This window comes from Euphorbia lathyris, chromosome 9, assembly GCF_963576675.1.
Source record: "Euphorbia lathyris chromosome 9, ddEupLath1.1, whole genome shotgun sequence".
NCBI classification, from domain to species: domain Eukaryota; kingdom Viridiplantae; phylum Streptophyta; class Magnoliopsida; order Malpighiales; family Euphorbiaceae; genus Euphorbia; species Euphorbia lathyris.
In genome coordinates, this window is record NC_088918.1 from 53,567,996 (window position 1) to 53,585,415 (window position 17,420).

Here is a 17,420-nt window from a genome sequence, read left to right on the forward strand (position 1 = left end):
GATCTCAGACCAATTGCTCTCTACAATGTGGTTTATAAGATTATTTCGAAAGTCCTAGCAAACAGGATGAAGCCCCTCTTGGCAAATCTCATATCGGAAAATCAGTCTGCCTTTATCAAAGGGCGCTCAATTTATGATAATGTCCTGATCGCATTTGAAACAATCCACAGTATGAAAAAGAATGTTAATAGAAAGAAGGGTGAAGTGCCATTGAAAATCGACATCAGTAAAGCTTACGATCGGGTTGACTGGAATTACTTATCTGCTGTGTTGACAAAATTGGGATTCTCTGAAGATCCGCTATCTCCCTACCTTTTCTTATTTTGTGTGGAGGGGCTCACCGCGTTACTGTCTGATGCAGAACAGAAAGGGCGTCTGCATGGGGTTCGGGTGTGTAGGAGGGCGCCTCCTATTTCTAACCTATTATTCACATATGACTCTTTTTTATTTTTTCAGGCTTCAATTGATGAAGCTCGAGTTTTGAAGGGACTGTTGGAGGACTACGAGTTAGCCTCGGGGCAGGCAATAAACTACAGTAAATCGGGCATATTATTTAGTAATAATGTCCATCCCTCTTTGTCAGAAGCTATCTCCAGTATCACTGGTGTTCACGCCCCGATCAACACTGGATGATATTTGGGCCTTCCATCGCTCGTAGGAAGGAAAAAGAAAGCCATATTTGCTCACTTCTGGGACCGTCTGTGGAAAAAGCTTCAGTTGTGGAGAGGAAAGCCTTTCTCTAAGGTCGGACGGGCTGTTTTGATCAGGTCGGCTGGGCAAGCTATTCTAGTTTACTTTATGAGCGTATTTTTACTCCCGATATCCACCGCTGAAGAACTACAGAGAATGCTAAACTCGTTCTGGTGGGGAAATAACTCAAATGGAGCGAGGGGGATCAATTGGTTATCCTGGGCGAAGCTGTGTGTTACTAAGAATGAAGGGGGGCTGAATTTCAGGGATTTCAATGCTTTTAATATAGCCATGTTAGGAAAACAAGGATGGCGTATGTCGTCTTCTCCAGATTCTCTTGTCAGTCGAGTTTCTAAAGCCAAATATTATCCGAAAGGGGATTTTTTGTCGGCTAGGCTAGGTTCCTCACCTAGCTATATTTGGAGGAGCATCTGGAGTTCCCAACTGGTGATTAATCGTGGGTATCACTGGAAGATTGGCAATGGAAATTCTATCAATGCTTGGAAGGACCCTTGGATCCGAGATAAAGCGATTCGTCGTATAGCATCATCGGTAATTTCAGGGCTCGAAGATATCAATGTCAGTGACCTGTTCATTCCAAACTCACTGGATTGGGATGTTGAAATGCTGCTGGAACTGTTCGCACAAAATGAGATTGATGCTATATGCAAAACACCGGTAAAATTGGTCAGGGGCGGAGGATCGTAGAATTTGGGATTACTCGGTGAATGGGATTTACACAGTTAAGAGTGCATACCGGCTGGCTACTGAATAGATTGAGGATAATTCGGACTTGAAAGTTGCAGGGGACTGGCATTGTATATGGAAGGCGGAGGTCCCATTCAAGATAAGGTATTTTTGTTGGCGGTTGGCCAGGGACTGCCTACCAACGTGTATGAAATTACGAGGGCGTGGAATTGACGTTGTCGGATGCTGTGCGATATGTGTGGGGGATGTCGAAGACCTCTGGAATTTTTTCTCCTATGCCCGCAGATTCAAGAGGTTTGGCGAAAGGCTGGTTTAATGGCGAGAATCCTTGAGTTTTCCTCGAGTGCAACAAATTTTGCAAACTTTTTCTTCAAACTAGCTTCAACTAATATGTGCGGTATAGCGATGGTTATTATGTGGTCTTAGTAGAGAGCACACAACTCTGCTGTGTGGCGTAATATTGAGCCGACTACTGAGGAGACGGTGTTTGAAGCAAATCGTTGCCTGAATGATTGGCGGTACTTACACTGTAACCAGAGGTCGTCGAGAGCGAACCTGACTGCTTCTCTAAGCTATGCTTCGTTGTGGCATCGTCCCCCTCCGAAAACCCTGTCATGTTGCAGAGTTGTGGCGTTGTTTGCGGGCAGAACAGCTGAGTTGATTGGAGTAATGGAAGTCAAGGAAGGGGAAGCCCTTGCAATTCTACAGGCGTTAAGGTGGGCGGTTGAGCGGGGGCTTTCAAAAGTGGTGTTTGAAACGGATTCCCAATTGGTATGTGCGGGGATTGAAGGGAGAGAGGCTGATTATTCTGAGTTCAGGGACATAATTGATCGTTGCAAACTCATTCTTAGTAATAATAACGGTTTTTCGGTCCGTTGTCTGAAAAGACAACCAAATGGACTGGCTCATGCTCTTGCTAGGTCGGTTCCACCAAATACTGGTCTTAGTTGTTTTGATGTTTTTCCGAGCTTTCTATCTTATTCTTTATTAAATTTCTTTAATAACATGATTCATTAATAAAGACTTGATTTGGTTAAAAAAAAAAAAGTGTGAAATTATTAATTGAAGTAATTAGATTAGAGATATGGTTTGGTTTGAATTGAATAAGTTATTGTGGAAATGAGTGGGAAAGAGTATGATCCACCAAAACCTAGGCTGGCTGTCTCTCTCACAATCAATCACAATGATACGTGCCTTTTTTCCTTCAATTGTGCTCTTTGGGGCCTTGAATAATTTCGGATCACCACATGACCCTTTCTTTCCTTTCTCTTTCTCTGTTTCCACTTTTCTAAACAAACCCGTTTTCTCTCTCCATCTTCCTTTTTCCATACTTGTATGGGTTTTCTCGATTTTGTCTTCTTTTTACCTTTTTAAGATTCTTTCTTACCTTCCCTCCCCCCATTTTTTTTAATTTATACATACAATTGGGTTTATCTCATTTCTTTATTTTCTAATTCTGGTTTCCGGGTCATTCCATTTCTTGTTCGCATTGTTAAATGCTGCAATTCTAATTCCTGTATTTGATGTGTTGTTAATGTGATGGGGTTTGATGAGAAAGGTGAAGAGGAAATTTCTGAGATTAAAAAAACTGGAAAAGAAGTTCCAGATGGACCTGAATCTGAAATTGGTGGAATTAGTAGAGACATGAGTGAACACTCTATTTGTCCTACTGAGGAAGAAGAAGATGATGACGACAGGAAGATTGAATTGGGTCCTCAATGCTCTCTTAAAGAACAACTTGAAAAAGACAAGGTTCTAATTTCTTTTCGTTTTTCTGCATTTCTTCATTTTCAATCCAATCTTCTTTCACTTTAATTCTGTTCAATTAATCAATCCCTTTTTCCTTACAGGATGATGAGAGCTTGAGGAGATGGAAGGAACAGCTTCTCGGGAGTGTGGATATCAATTCTGTGGGAGGTAATCATATTACTCTGCTGTTTTTTAATGGCAAAAAGCATCATCATATTCAGCCCCGACATTAAATTCGTTCATGGCCAAATTAGGTGGTTATGAACATCTAATTCAGTCGAAAACATTAAACATACTAACATAGTATAAATTAACTTTCAAACTTCAAAAAAATAACAGAATTTTATGTTTAAATGTGACAAAATCAGAATGATGATATGCATTTTGCATTTTTTAATTTTCTGAAAAGATGTAGGAAGAAATGAAGCATTCTTATATGGTAAATTATTGGATGAACAGAAACTCTAGATCCAGAAGTGAAGATCTTGAGTCTTGCAATAAAATCTCCTGGTAGAGAAGATATAGTTCTTTCAGTTCCTGAAGATGGAAATCCAAAAGGGACATGGTTCACCTTAAAGGAAGGCAGCACATACAGCCTCAAGTTTACTTTCCAAGTTGCTAACAACATTGTAGCTGGCTTCAAGTACACTAACACTGTTTGGAAAACTGGTGTCAAAGGTTCTATTTCTTCCTTCCATTCTCATTACTTAGATAAACCATCACTTTAACCCTTCAATTTGCCTGCATTTTGCTTCAAAATGGTTTTATGATATTACTTTAGTTCGCAGTTTGCCTTTCCGGGTTTCATTGGTCCAAAGTTAATTCGTGTTCGTTTAAATGTGTCATTTTGGACTAATTTGACAATAAACACATTACTGTCTAAAGTCTAAAGTTTTGTTTGAGGCAAACTAATCGATGCAAGCCAAGTTGAAAGTGAATACCAGATAGACGAAAATTTCGGTCCTAGTCTAGTTCTGAACCATTCAGGTGGTGACATATCACATGTAATCTTGTAAATGGTTAATGAATTGGTCTCGGACCATAGTAGAATTTGGCCTGTAGTCCCATTAAAAGATTGATTTGAGGTTGTGTATGATTGTGAATGGCAGTGGATAGTACAAAGGAGATGCTTGGAACTTTTAGTCCTCAGGGTGAAGCTTATACTCATGAGATGCCTGAGGAACATACTCCATCTGGTATGTTTGCTAGAGGATCTTACTCAGCTAGAACTAAGGTCAGTTGTCATTCCTCTATTCTAATCTATTAATTCCCTTCCCTAATTACATGCATGAATTAATTTAGTGATAGAAGAATTCAATTATGATTTGGTGTAGTATGTCATAATTGGGAATTGTTATGATTATGATATACTTATGATAATGAAGATTAGCATTACTAATTACTATTATTTAATTGTGACAATGTCAGTTTCTTGATGATGACAACAAGTGCTATTTGGAGATCAACTACACATTTGATATCCGTAAAGAATGGCTATCAACTTGAATTAGTTTTTAATTTTCAATATTTCATTTCTTTTTTCTTTTTATTTTTCTTTATAGCTCAATTTCATTTCTTGTTCAAATTACGATTTTATATCTTCATTTTGTTATTCTATTCACGGATTCTGCATGAAAATTGGTGCTTTATACAATGAGGACAGAATTAATTAAAGCAATGAATGTGGAGATACATATGTTTCTTTGGTACTCATACTTATGGTTAATTGAATGACACTACTAAATGGCTCAACATTGCATCCGGAATTTTGTCACAGTAGGGGTAAAATGGTCAAAGTTAAGGGTACCATTGTCATTTTGATTCCTTCGGCCGAAGGTTAATACACTTAGAGCATGTTTATCGGATATTATTTTTAGAGAGTGGACTTAGAGTCTTGTAGATGCACTTATCGCGTCTCCGCTGAGCGAGGGTCCGGGGAGGGGTCCCACCACAAGGGTGTACTGGGGGCAAGTCTTCCCCTGCCAATTTATTTGGCAAGAGACCGCTCCTAAGACTCGAACCCGTGACCTCTTGGTCACACGACAACAACGTTTACCGTTGCGCCAAGGCTCGCCCTCTTAAATGCTACTCCCTCCATTCCATTATATAGGTCATTCTAGCAAATTAGTTTTTTCCCTAAATATAAGTCATTCTAGGATTCCAAGAACTTTTACTTTAGTTTTTTGGTCCAAATATTAAATTTTTTGTATTGGTACATGTGCTTTTTAATATTCCAATGCTTGCTCTTCAATAGTGACATGAGAGAGAATTTTTTTTAATTAACCAATATATTTCTTAATTTGTGTGAAATACCCTAGAATGACTTATATAATGGAATGGAGGGAGTATTTGTTTTAAAGAAAAAAAAATGTTTCAAAATTTTCTTCTCTTCTGAGATTCAGTCTATGCATCTACTTGATTTTCTTTGGTTTCAGGTTTGCCACTCTAGATTAGAATGGGAAATTAGGGCGAATGAATTTGTTTTTTCAAATTTCAATCCAATGTGGAGATTTGTAAGTTCAAAAGCGTGTGTGATTTGAAATTAGACCATCAACCCACTTATAAAATATCATTTTAACTAGAGGTGGCAATTTCTGACACGAAAACACGAAAACAGAGCCAACCCGACTGACACGACACGATTGACACGAAAGTCATTTTTCTAACATTTATAACATATAAAACCATATGGAACATAAATATGAGATAACACGATTTTGACACGAAACACGACAATTGCCAGGTCTAATTTTAACCCCTTTTTTTGTTCACACGTTTCCTTATTCACGTGTAATTTTTTCCTTTTAAATATCTTGCATTAGCATATGTTTTATGCATCAAAGTAATTAACAATGCAATTACTAATTGAGATACTCTCCTAGAGAATTGCAAGGTTTTTGTTATATTGGAGTTAAGGATATTTGAGTATTATTTTTTTCATTTCGTTTGTATCACTTTCAGTTCTGTAACGAATAATTATCGATCTCTTTTATCCATGGAGTAAACACACTGTCGAACCACGTAATCATTATGTCATTGATTTTATTATTCTATTTAATTTATTGTTGTCATTTTATCTAACCAAAATAAATACTTTGTTCTATTGCGGGATTTTCCTAACAACTAATGAAAAACATATGTAAGATAAATGAATTAAAACGCATAATTTGTCCATAATTTGTTCCGTTGCGGGATTCTCTCAATTTGAATTTTAATTTGAAAGGTCATCGACTAAAAAATCAATCATTAGGTAACGAAATATTTCACTCATTTCACAATGGAAATATTTCATTGTGGATTTAAAATTTAATAATTTGTCAAAAATAATACCTAATTGGAATATAAAAAAAATAGAATATAATATTTTTTTAAAATAAATCATGTTTAATTGTCCTGCCGTTCAAAAGGGAGCATTCCTAAAACCATAGTAAGAACAATCACTGGCGCCATGAAAATTTTTCTATTCCGTCATCCTGTTAATCTGTAGGTAAAGTTTTTTGGATTAGCACGATCGATAAAACCTTTCTATTACTTGTAGAAGGCGTTAGATAGCCCCTACACGGAAAAAAATTGCATGCAATTTTTTCTTTCCAAGATGCAATTTTTATTTAGTGTGAAAATATTGTGTGACTAACAAATCAAACCTTGAATTGTCATCCAAATTATTATTTTTTACATACGGTGGAGGCACTCTTCCCGGGCGAATTTTCAATCCTAGCTTTACCACACTGACAGAGCATAAGCTTTCATCATAACAGTTGGATAAATCCGTACTCACAACTTTTCTAAATTCAACTTGACCCGATCCTCGTAGACAAATTGGAACATTTATTTTATATACGTCAGATGTTGACTTGGTTTTGTGCTTTTGACAATCATTTCGTCAACCTCAAATTGAATGCTTTTGCCAATTTGGTCTTTAATTAAACACCTTATTGACTCATATTTCTAGGTTGCTTTCTCATTCTTGAGTTCTATAACAGTGTAATAATATATCCTTCATTTTAGGGATCTAGTTAGGCTGCGGAGCCGCGCATGAACGGTTCGGTCTTCGTCTCGATAAAAGTTTGATCTTATTTGGCTCGATTTATAAACGAACCGAGATTGAGCACAACAAAACTCGACTTGAAAGGTCATGAGTGAAATCGATTATAGGTTCATAAACAAGCTAATGAGCAAGCTCAAGTATAATATTCATGAACAAACTCACGAGCCAACTTGGTTCGGTTATTATTTTAATAATGCATGCTACTATTTCTAAGAAGGTGAAAATGTAAAACAACGTAGTTGTGTAGAATTTAGTTTCATAAGTTTCAAAACTATGTAGTTTTGTGTTAAAGAAATTTCAAATCAATATAATTAATGGACATAATTAATGAATGGTTCGCGAGCAAAATTCATGAACCGAGCAAAGCTCGTGCACAAGATAGTTAACACGGATAATAAACAGACCTTGAAAATTCAAAGAAAACTACATTATAGGTTTAATTAACACGGATACTTGAGAAAGAAATTCACACATGATTTTCACAATTTCCCAAGGTCCGAGTTCAGTTGTATATCTACAGGTAGAGACTACATAATGACTAAAAATGTGCAGCCAGCCATCAACCTCAAAATCATGTCCTAAAGCCTAATTCAATATTTGTGGAGAGAGAGAAACATACTGCAAAACATATTTGACCACCAAAATCTTCTTCAATTTTCATCATCATCATCATCATAACTGGCATTGATATCATCTTCACAGTCATAAGTGCAATCCTCATAAAAAACTTCATCTTCACAGAATTCATGCCTCAAATCATTCGATTCTGAAGATTCACTGCTTGCTTCGTCTGCTTCATCTTCTTCTGATACATTAGACACTTCTCCACTCTTCTCGTCCTCTTCCGGTTCTTCTTCCTCTTCCTCAGATGTTTCATCAGGATACTCATTTCGTGGATGAGCCTCAGCTATTATCCATCAAAAGGGATGAAAGACAATAAAAAAAAATAAAGGACTTTGAATTTAAGAAAAGACACAAAAATAGAATTGATTATACCATTTGAATCCTCGCTTTCATAGTCTGACTCATCATCTGGTCCGTCATAGAAATCTTCTTCCTCCACTTTCACCCTGAAATAGAAGGTATCAAACACAATGGAAATGACTAGTTCTTTTCTTTTCTTATTTAAAGAAAAAAAAAATGGAAATTTCAACAAATATAAGGAATGTTATATTTACAATGGGAATGGGCTTAGAGATTCTTCATCGGCCAAATCCATGTCATCAGTTACTGTATAGTAGTCGTATACATATTCATCTGCAGAAGACATCAAAGGAACAAGAAGCCATGAAGCAATTAGAATAGAATATATTATTTGTGACACCAAGTATTAAGCAAAAAGCCCTAAAAAGCCATTATTGATAGTAGTAAGGGACAGAACCTGTCTTGGATAAGTAATCATGTATATCAGATTCAATATCATCTACAGCACTTGGAATAAACTCTCTAAGCATAGGCAGATATCTACTAAGCATCCTTTGGTCCTCCAAAGATATAACTCTGCAATCAAATCTTATTCAGCAACTTCAAATATATTTCAAACATAGAAAAAGCAATCAAATACCATAATACCAGAACTCACTTCTCTTGAATCACACTAGATCTTTCCTCAACATCAACACGTACAACATCATAAAAACGGCATATCTCTTTTACTTCTTTATCATGTGATGCCTCTTTGCTTACACCATGGATTCTCCGTATTTGTTCAAAACGAGCATTTTGAGCCAATATCTAATAGAGAAATGGACAAAAAGATAAAACAAAACTGTACAAGAAGAGAGAAGAGAAGCAACAAGAACTTTTTAAGCATGCCGAGAACCTCCAATATGAATATTTATCAACTGCGAATACATTCCAATTTAAAACCATGGATCTCACTAAAGAAGAAAGTTACTCGGGCTCAAATTCAAAATTCATAGAGTCCTAACTATACTGGTCTTGGTGTCTCAATCTTAAAACAAATCTCAAAGTACCTAATACAAATACCAAAATGCCTATCAAGTCAAATTCTTTAGCGCTCGACATTGAGGCTGAGCATGTTCAAATTAGATGGTAACACCATTATTCTCAGAGGTGATTTGGAGCGTGCTTTAGAACAAACCACTCAACGAGTTACAAGAGATCTGACTCTAACCTATAACTGAAATTCTTGCTCACTTTGCCAAGAATGTCAGAAAACAGATACAACATATCATATTGTTTACAAAGCAGAAAGGCAATATAACAACCTAATGAAGATGAAATAGTATGTAGATGTTATAACAAACTAATGAAAACAAAACATTATGCCTCAAGTCTCATTAGAGAAATCAAAATCTCATTATACCTCTTGATCTCTGGCCTTAGTAGAGAACAGCTCCTCTTTTTTCTGTAGGTATTATATTGGGAATACCGTATTAGATACATTAACATGGTTTCAGCCAATAAGAGCAAGTTTTGCTCGAGTCAAAGTGAGAGTACACAACAGACAGAAAGACAGAAACAAGGAGGGCTTACACAATCCTTCTTAACTGTCTCCTTCCACTCTTCAATTTTTGATACACCTTCAATAGCATCAGCAGAACCAGGCTGAAAAAGGAAGAACAAATCAATTGAGATGAGACCACAACTAAAATGTGATAGAAGATAGCAAAGGAAATGAACAAAAACAAATCATGGAAAAAAAAAGGATGAATGATGTATTCCAAAAGGGAAATCATGTGGATATGCTATTCTTGCAGTAATAGATGGTTGGAGATGGAAAAGTAACCACATACAACAAAAGATCGCAATCTCTCAATAGTGGCCTCCGAGCTGCTAATTGTCTCAACATGGTGTACAAAAACCTTCCTCTTCTTCAAGTCCTCCACTAAACAAATGAAGTACAATGCATTAATATATGCAACAGGGTATGTGCGCATGCAGTTCAATAGTAATTATCCAGATTGCATAAACTGAAAAACAAAAGAAGAATGTAAATGAATGATGCAGGAGCATTGTTTATGTTTTTTGCTTCTTTTTTTAATTTCAGTTTTTAACATTTAAGAAGTCATGTTACTAGCATACAACCTATGATGGTGAATGGTTAGAATTAGTTAGCCTTTTTATCACTTAAAGGCTGAATTTTATTTATTAACTTTAACACTAAGTAGTCTGAGATAATTGTTTTTAACAGGAATCCATGAACAAAAGGCAGAAACTAAGGCGTATTGCTCCATCCTCAGTCACTTAGCCTACTTTTTGGATTGCTATTTGTCTTTAACCTACTCTATCAATGATATCATCAAAGTCCATAAGATAAGTTTGATTTAGAAAAAAGCTCAACACGCTCAACCCCAAGCCCAAAAGCTATCTATGATTTTCAAACTCAACATTACATAGCCAACTAAGTACCTCCAAATTACAATCCAGCTTTCACTTCACAATTATTAACAGATCTAATTCATGAAAATCATAGCATTGCATGTTATTTTCAGTTTAACATTGTTTTAAAAGGACTAACAAATCATTGACCTAAATAGCATAAAAATAATAACAAAAAAAAAACAGGTCCAATACTCCGTACCTTTCTCATTAGTTGATTCACCATCAATTGACAACTTCTGAAAATCCAACAGAGGGCGCTTTGAGGGCCTCTCATTGATTTCCAGCCCTACAACATAATAGCATAATATTAAAATCCAATACCAATTTCTTAACGATCAAAGTATACAGAAAGTGTGGGAAGAGCAAACTGGGAGAAGAAAGTGAAAATGGAGAAGTAGAAAAAGAAAAATAGGAAAAAAAGTAATTAACTCACAGAAAGCGTCGAGTCTAGATTGGAAAGACTTTCGCTTAACCCTAACAACCACTGGCTTTTCTGCGGTCCATTCCATGGAAGTGGAAGAGCTTTCGCCAACGCTCGCCATGAATTCTAATTTGCACTTGAATTTTGTGTTGTATACTTGTTTTCCTCAAAAGGGAGGGAAGTCGGCCTTTGATTTAGCTTGAAAGGCTTATAGGGTTATCTCTCCGCTTGAAAGGGCGTTTAGTTGCTACTTTTCAAGTCGGCCTTTGATTTAGCTTGAAAGGCTTATAGGGTTATTTTTCTGATTGAAAGGGCGTTTGGTGGCTACTTTTCTATCTCCTGCCTTCTCATTTTAAAAATGAGAATTTGGTTACATACTTGCATTTTCAAACAGTAAATAACAAACAATACATAATCTAATGAAGTCTTAAATTTGTAATTCCAACCAGTGGCGGAGCCAGGACTCAAACCTCGGGGGGCTCCATTGTACGTAGAAATTTTTTTTTCGTACAAGAACTCAAGAATTTGATTCCTACTGCAAATGTATTTATATACAAAAGTTGTTTTGGATTTTTTTTTTTGGTATATTCACTGTTCAGTAGTAATTGATGAGCTAAAATCTAAAAATACCTAAACATGACCAATTCAATTCAATCAAAATCCCTAAAGCCCCTAAATATCACTTATTCAACTCAATTCACCAATTCAATTTAATCAAAATCTCCAAATATCACCAATTCAATTCAATTGACCAATTCAATCCAATGTAATTCACCAATTCAATTTATAATCAAAATCCCTAAAACCCTATAACATTATCAATTCTATTTAATGAAAACTCCTAAAATTTAACATATTATCAATTCAATTTAATCAAAACACTTAAATATCATCAATTGAATTAAAACTCATCACATTATCAATTCAAAATTTAATCAAAACCCCTACAATTTAACATATTATCAATTTCATTAAAACCCTAAACTATCAGATTATCAATTCAATTAAATCAAACCCCTAAATATCATCAATTCAATTAGAGACCCAACTATCACATTATTAATTCAATTTAATCAAAATCCCTAAAATCAAAACCTTAAATTAAAAACTTACCTCTATCTCCCTTCCCCAACTTCCGGCGGCGACGGCAGCGGAATCCCCCTCACCGGCAGCGACGAACGGCGGCAGCAGCAGGTTGAACGGCGGCGGCAGCAGCAGCAGCAAATCGATAAAAAAAGTTGGTGTGGAGGCCAAAAATTTTACTGCAAGGTTTTATATTTAATTAAGGGCAATTAAGTCATTTCTCCAAATTTTAAAAAACCCTAACATACACCTAAAACTACGTCGTTTTTCTTATAGAGGCTGCAAAAAAAAAAAAAAAAAAAAAAAGGTCGAAGAAGCTCTGCCATGGTATGGTACTAATTTTTGTAAGTATGGTACTAATAAAATAATTATACGCACGGATACAATTTTTATCAGTATGGTACTAATAAAATAATTATAGGAATTCTATCCCGTTAATTAACTGTTGCGCAGCGAAATTGCGGTTAAAAATATTAGAATATGTTAAGTTTTGATCTTTGTCCATTAACCATTGACTGAATAAAACCGTTTTGTCCATTAACCATTGACTTACCCGTTTTGTCTCTTTTAGACACTGCTGAATAATCTACAAAGTAATTGATCTCCGAAGTCTGGTGCAAAAACAGTTATCGAGATGTAACCGATGCTAGTCGAAGAACAGAACAGTATGAAGATTATTTTGACCTGGCCGAAATACCCATAGCCAATAGGGGCGAAATTTCTTATTGCGGTATTAGGTTTAACCCTAATAACACAATACGAAATTGGTCAATTACAAATTCAATCCAATTCTAATCTAATTACGTAACTAAATACCAAAAGTATTTATATTATGCAATTAATTATAACTAGATTAAATTTAATTACCACAATAAAATAAATTACACTAATTTTTTTTTTTTTGGTAAGAAGGGAAGAAAAAAAACAAACAAACAAAAACCTAACCCGGGATCAGTCTAGGAAGACTGACCCCAATCCTATCCTCAAGAAGAGAAGGTAACAGAAAAGAAGGAGGAACGGAAAGGGTAGAAACACCTAACATCCCCCATGCCCAGCAGCTGCCAAGCGATCCGCCACACGGTTTTGCTCCCTATAAATATGGGAGAAGGTAAGAGAATCGAAGGCAGGACGAAGCCTCAAGATGGCTTTAATGAGATTCTGACTCTTAAGACAAACAGCATGTCTATCCGAAATCCTGTTGATAGCCTCCAAATTGTCAGACTCCACCGAAAGTCTTTTAACACCCATGCGAATGGCGAGTTTAATGCCAGACAAGATCCCCCCAGAGCTCCGCAGTAAAGGAGGAGCCCGTACCTAAGTTATGGGTAAACCCAACCAGCCAGGCGCCACCAGCATCCCGAAGAAAATGAATTACACTAATTAATAAATTGACGTATTGATTTAATTAATTATTCACCAAATGTAATTCTATTAATTTGTGAATTAATTAATTACATCCTCCAAACTAATTAATCAATTAAATATTCAACTCCTAGATCCATTAATTGGTTACCTTGATACAAAGTAACAATTAACCAATTAATTTACCACTAATTAATTGTCTTGACATTTTACTGTCAATCAATTAATTAATTCTATCTCTCTAATATACCGTTCTATAAGTTCCAATTTAGATTTTCTATGTACATGATCCTACGGATCTGTCCTTAGTTAGCAATAGGCACAAGGCCCACAAACTGTAAGTGGGTTCTAGTAAATCATTACAGCCCCCAACTAAGACAGAGTATCAACAATCTAAAGATATAGAGACCTTGTAGGTATCTCTTTACGTTTTTTACCAATTGATATCGATATGATAAACAAGAGGCATGGCGACTGTCATCCTCTCTGTTGTTTATGATATTTATCTGAAGTAGATTGATGAATCAGATAGATAAGTAAACTACTTATGAGGGTATGGCCATACACTTATGAATCTCACTTATCAAGTGGCATGTGATATCATCTCACTATTACGTGAGTGGTAATTCCATCACTTCACTATCAATGTTAGTGTGTTCACTTGTTCGCCCAATCATACCCGTATTTGGCATTCTGTTACAGACCTGTTAGGCGTATGTCAAAGTGAACCGGATTCCACAATGAAATCTTGTCTGAAGACAATTAGAGACTGATAGGGGTCAAAAACCTCTATATTTTAGTACGGTTTTAGGGATGATTTTGTATCTTTTATTATCTTTTTATTTGCTTTAATAGTAATTTATCATTGTTTTGTCAATTTTAGATTTTTAAATTACTTTTTATCATTTTATTAAATATTCCTAACTTTTCAAGTATTTTGTCACTTTTGATAAATTAATCTCTACATGTTATTTTGAGCTTAATCTGTACCCAAAATTAAGGAATTAACCTACAAAAAATAAATCAATTTTGACTTGGGAATTAAAAAGGATTTTTGGTAGGATAATTAATTAATTTTGGATGAATTATCTAAATAATATTTTATGAGATTATGTGTAGTTTTTAGAGATAAAGGTGGAGATTTTTAAGGATCAGAATCATGATGCTTTTCTGACCAGATTCATTGGATTCAGCCTTTCTGACCAGATTCATTGAACCTACTCAAGAGTTCAAATTCAAATAAAAATCATGCATAATATTTTGGCAGATTTTTAGGGATTATCTTTGGGCTTTTTGTATTTAAATAATTGGATTTTTTTATCCCCAAAGATAAATTAGTTTTTATTAGATAATGTTAGAGTTAGTTTTTCATTAGGATAACTTTTTATTAATTAGTGTTTCATTAGAATAGTTTTTTTAATTAGTCTTTCATTAGAAATAGGTTTTATTAATTAGTTTTTTATTAGGGAAGTTTTTAGTTTTTTACTATAAATAGTTCCATTTTTTAGGAATAATCAGTCCAGTTTTTGTTAGCCAATTTTTATTAGTTAGCCAGTTTGTAAATTTAATCTTTTATTTTTTTGTAAAAACCCTAAGCCTCCTCCTTGAAGAATCCTCTCCACCTCTTCCATCCATCATTGAAGAACACTCAAGCTCCGCTCCCCGAGGATTATTCAAGGTTCATCCTTCAAGTCCTAAGAAGACGACTGCACTGGTCGACAGGTCCCCTGAAAGGGATTTCTTCTCTTTTACATTCTGTTTATCTCTGATCCAGTCTAGGAATCTTAGGCTAATTGTATCACCGTGACAAACAATTTCTCCATCTTTAAGGTTAATTCAATTTTCTGTTTTGTTCAATTGATTGTTCTATCTTTTAATCTTTGTCTTACGCTTTGCTTAATTGGTTTAACTCATTCATAAATCCAAACAAACACTTGGCACACATTATGAGCTGAATCTGACCTAGTCAGAGCTTATAGGATTGACGACCCTATAGAAGATTAAGCCCAAATTTCTGAGCCTTAGAGCTAGTTTCGGCCTTACAAGGGAATCACGAGATAGGAACCACATAAGGATAAATAGGGTTAATCGCCTTAGCCATAAGTGACTTAGATTAGATTAACAATTGGTTGTTCAAATAGGTTGAATCTGTCATTATCGTATCATTCCACTTTCCTCAGGGTAATTGCATCATTAAAAGATCACCTAGGAGTAGAATAACTTAGTTAGGAGTAGATTAATATAAAAACAAAACCAAGCTTAAACCCCCCAAAGCCTAGATAACACTAGAAACTGAGTAGCTTGATACTTGCAGGAGTAAATCATGTTGATTCGATACTTGGACTTGTCTAGATTATTAGTACTTGATAACGACGGGGTACACTTATCCCTTAGTGCGTCTACCGTAACGCTATCCATAGGCCCATCAGAGACCTACTTAAGAAAACGTATGACACAACCACCTTGTAGTTTTCTTGGACGAATCGATCCAGTCACATGTATGCAACATGTACCCATATTCGCAACTGATTTAACAAATACTATGGCTAATATGGATTACTACCATACAGTTATCAAATATATAAATATGTGGTCATAATCATTCCCATGATTAGAATAGACTTGGGATATGGTTTTACGATTATCAATCAATGGATTCTTTAATCATATTATAGCACAAGTTATAAATGAACTAGATTAATGTTTTTATTAATGTGATACAATAGTGTATATATACAAGAAAAAACAAAGTATAATACAAAATACAAGAACCAATACCTATGAACTAGGGCACACCAATAATAATGTGATCATCTAAACAATCCAGCCTATAACTAAATATGTATGGTCGGTTTATACGTAATGTAAAATCAGACTTACATTGGCTAACATGTGAACACATAGCACACCTTAGACTCGGAGGATAGAGTGATCAACTTTCTAGTTTTGGAAACTAAAAGAGAATATTGTAATAGGTTTACATATTTAGATATCTTAACAAGTAAGTTAAGTTGATGAAGCTCATTGGCTCAAATACATGGAATGTATCAGGTCCAATAGACTAAAGTGTATCTAATTGGATCAGAATGACAAACACACGAGTCAATGTTAAGTTAAAGGTGATTCTTCCAGATCCTTGAAAGAAATAGTTATTTTAAAACTTCTAGGATTTTATAGAAAACTAAAGTTACATTGGTATTGTTAAGAAATTTATGAACTTATAGAGCAATTGAGACTCAAATGATAGAGTGCTTGGTTCTCTAGTTTTAAAAAGTAAGCGAAATCTGTATAAGTTTATACCTTCTTAAAAATAAGTTTAAATTAGCTTTAGAAGTTAAAATTAAACTATAAAATGAACAGCTCAAATACATTGGATGTATTAAGCTCATCATGTACATGGTGCGTATATCATTGGAATGATAAAACGCACATAATGTCGATATACAACATGAATCTCCATTCAAAGACCTTATATTAATCAATAACCACTAAACGAAACAGACAATATTGGTTGGAAACATAATATTAGATATGAGATGTCCAACCAATGAGTGTTTTACAAGATTTAGAATCTTAAACATTGTTGTCCATTGAGAACAGATGGTTTGTTATCAACTGCTTTATGAAAAGGTGACATCACCACATATAGAAAGATACTGGGGGAAATATGGCGATAGAATTCAAGCAAGAAAGACTCATTAGATGAGAGCTTGAAAGTATCGCTTCTTTCAGAGGGAAGTGAAGTTAGGGTAAGATAACTCATCGGTTTATTTAAACACCATAATCTAATAAAGCTCGGATGAGATCCTTTTCTCCAAAAAGGTTAGTGGGAGCACGAATTGGATCCTTACATAGTTAGAACTAATTTTAATTTTGAAAGCCATTTAAATAACAAGATGTGTTTCCTGTTTGTAAGTTTCAAACAACACATCGTAGTTTAGTTTATCTAGAATATGGAGTATGTGGAAATATTGAATGTGATGGATGATATCTTGGATATCAAAGAGTATT

The 17,420-nt window shown here is 35.0% G+C and overlaps 2 protein-coding genes across 3 annotated transcripts; one reads left to right on the forward strand and one right to left on the reverse strand.

Annotated features, from left to right (window-relative positions):
• The first annotated feature begins 2,671 nt into the window (after positions 1 to 2,671).
• LOC136205234 (rho GDP-dissociation inhibitor 1-like) lies at positions 2,672 to 4,860 on the forward strand. Its single transcript, XM_065995741.1, has 5 exons — positions 2,672 to 3,150; positions 3,249 to 3,315; positions 3,607 to 3,825; positions 4,257 to 4,381; positions 4,576 to 4,860. The coding sequence occupies exons 1-5, from the start codon at positions 2,938 to 2,940 to the stop codon at positions 4,651 to 4,653; spliced, it is 702 nt and encodes a 233-aa protein (XP_065851813.1). The 5' UTR covers positions 2,672 to 2,937; the 3' UTR covers positions 4,654 to 4,860.
• A 2,714-nt stretch (positions 4,861 to 7,574) lies between these two features.
• Positions 7,575 to 12,203, reverse strand: LOC136207099 (RNA-directed DNA methylation 4). 2 transcript variants are annotated; one of them, XM_065998373.1, is made up of 11 exons: positions 12,078 to 12,203; positions 10,977 to 11,307; positions 10,743 to 10,829; positions 9,955 to 10,046; positions 9,695 to 9,766; positions 9,525 to 9,566; positions 8,778 to 8,929; positions 8,577 to 8,695; positions 8,374 to 8,452; positions 8,192 to 8,265; positions 7,575 to 8,102 (listed from the first exon to the last, which is right to left on the reverse strand). In XM_065998373.1, the coding sequence occupies exons 2-11, from the start codon at positions 11,083 to 11,085 to the stop codon at positions 7,846 to 7,848; spliced, it is 1,083 nt and encodes a 360-aa protein (XP_065854445.1). In that variant the 5' UTR covers positions 11,086 to 11,307; positions 12,078 to 12,203; the 3' UTR covers positions 7,575 to 7,845. The 2 variants fall into 2 exon arrangements, with proteins under 2 accessions (XP_065854445.1, XP_065854446.1); XM_065998374.1 differs by lacking the exon at positions 9,525 to 9,566.
• Between the last annotated feature and the right edge of the window lie 5,217 nt (positions 12,204 to 17,420).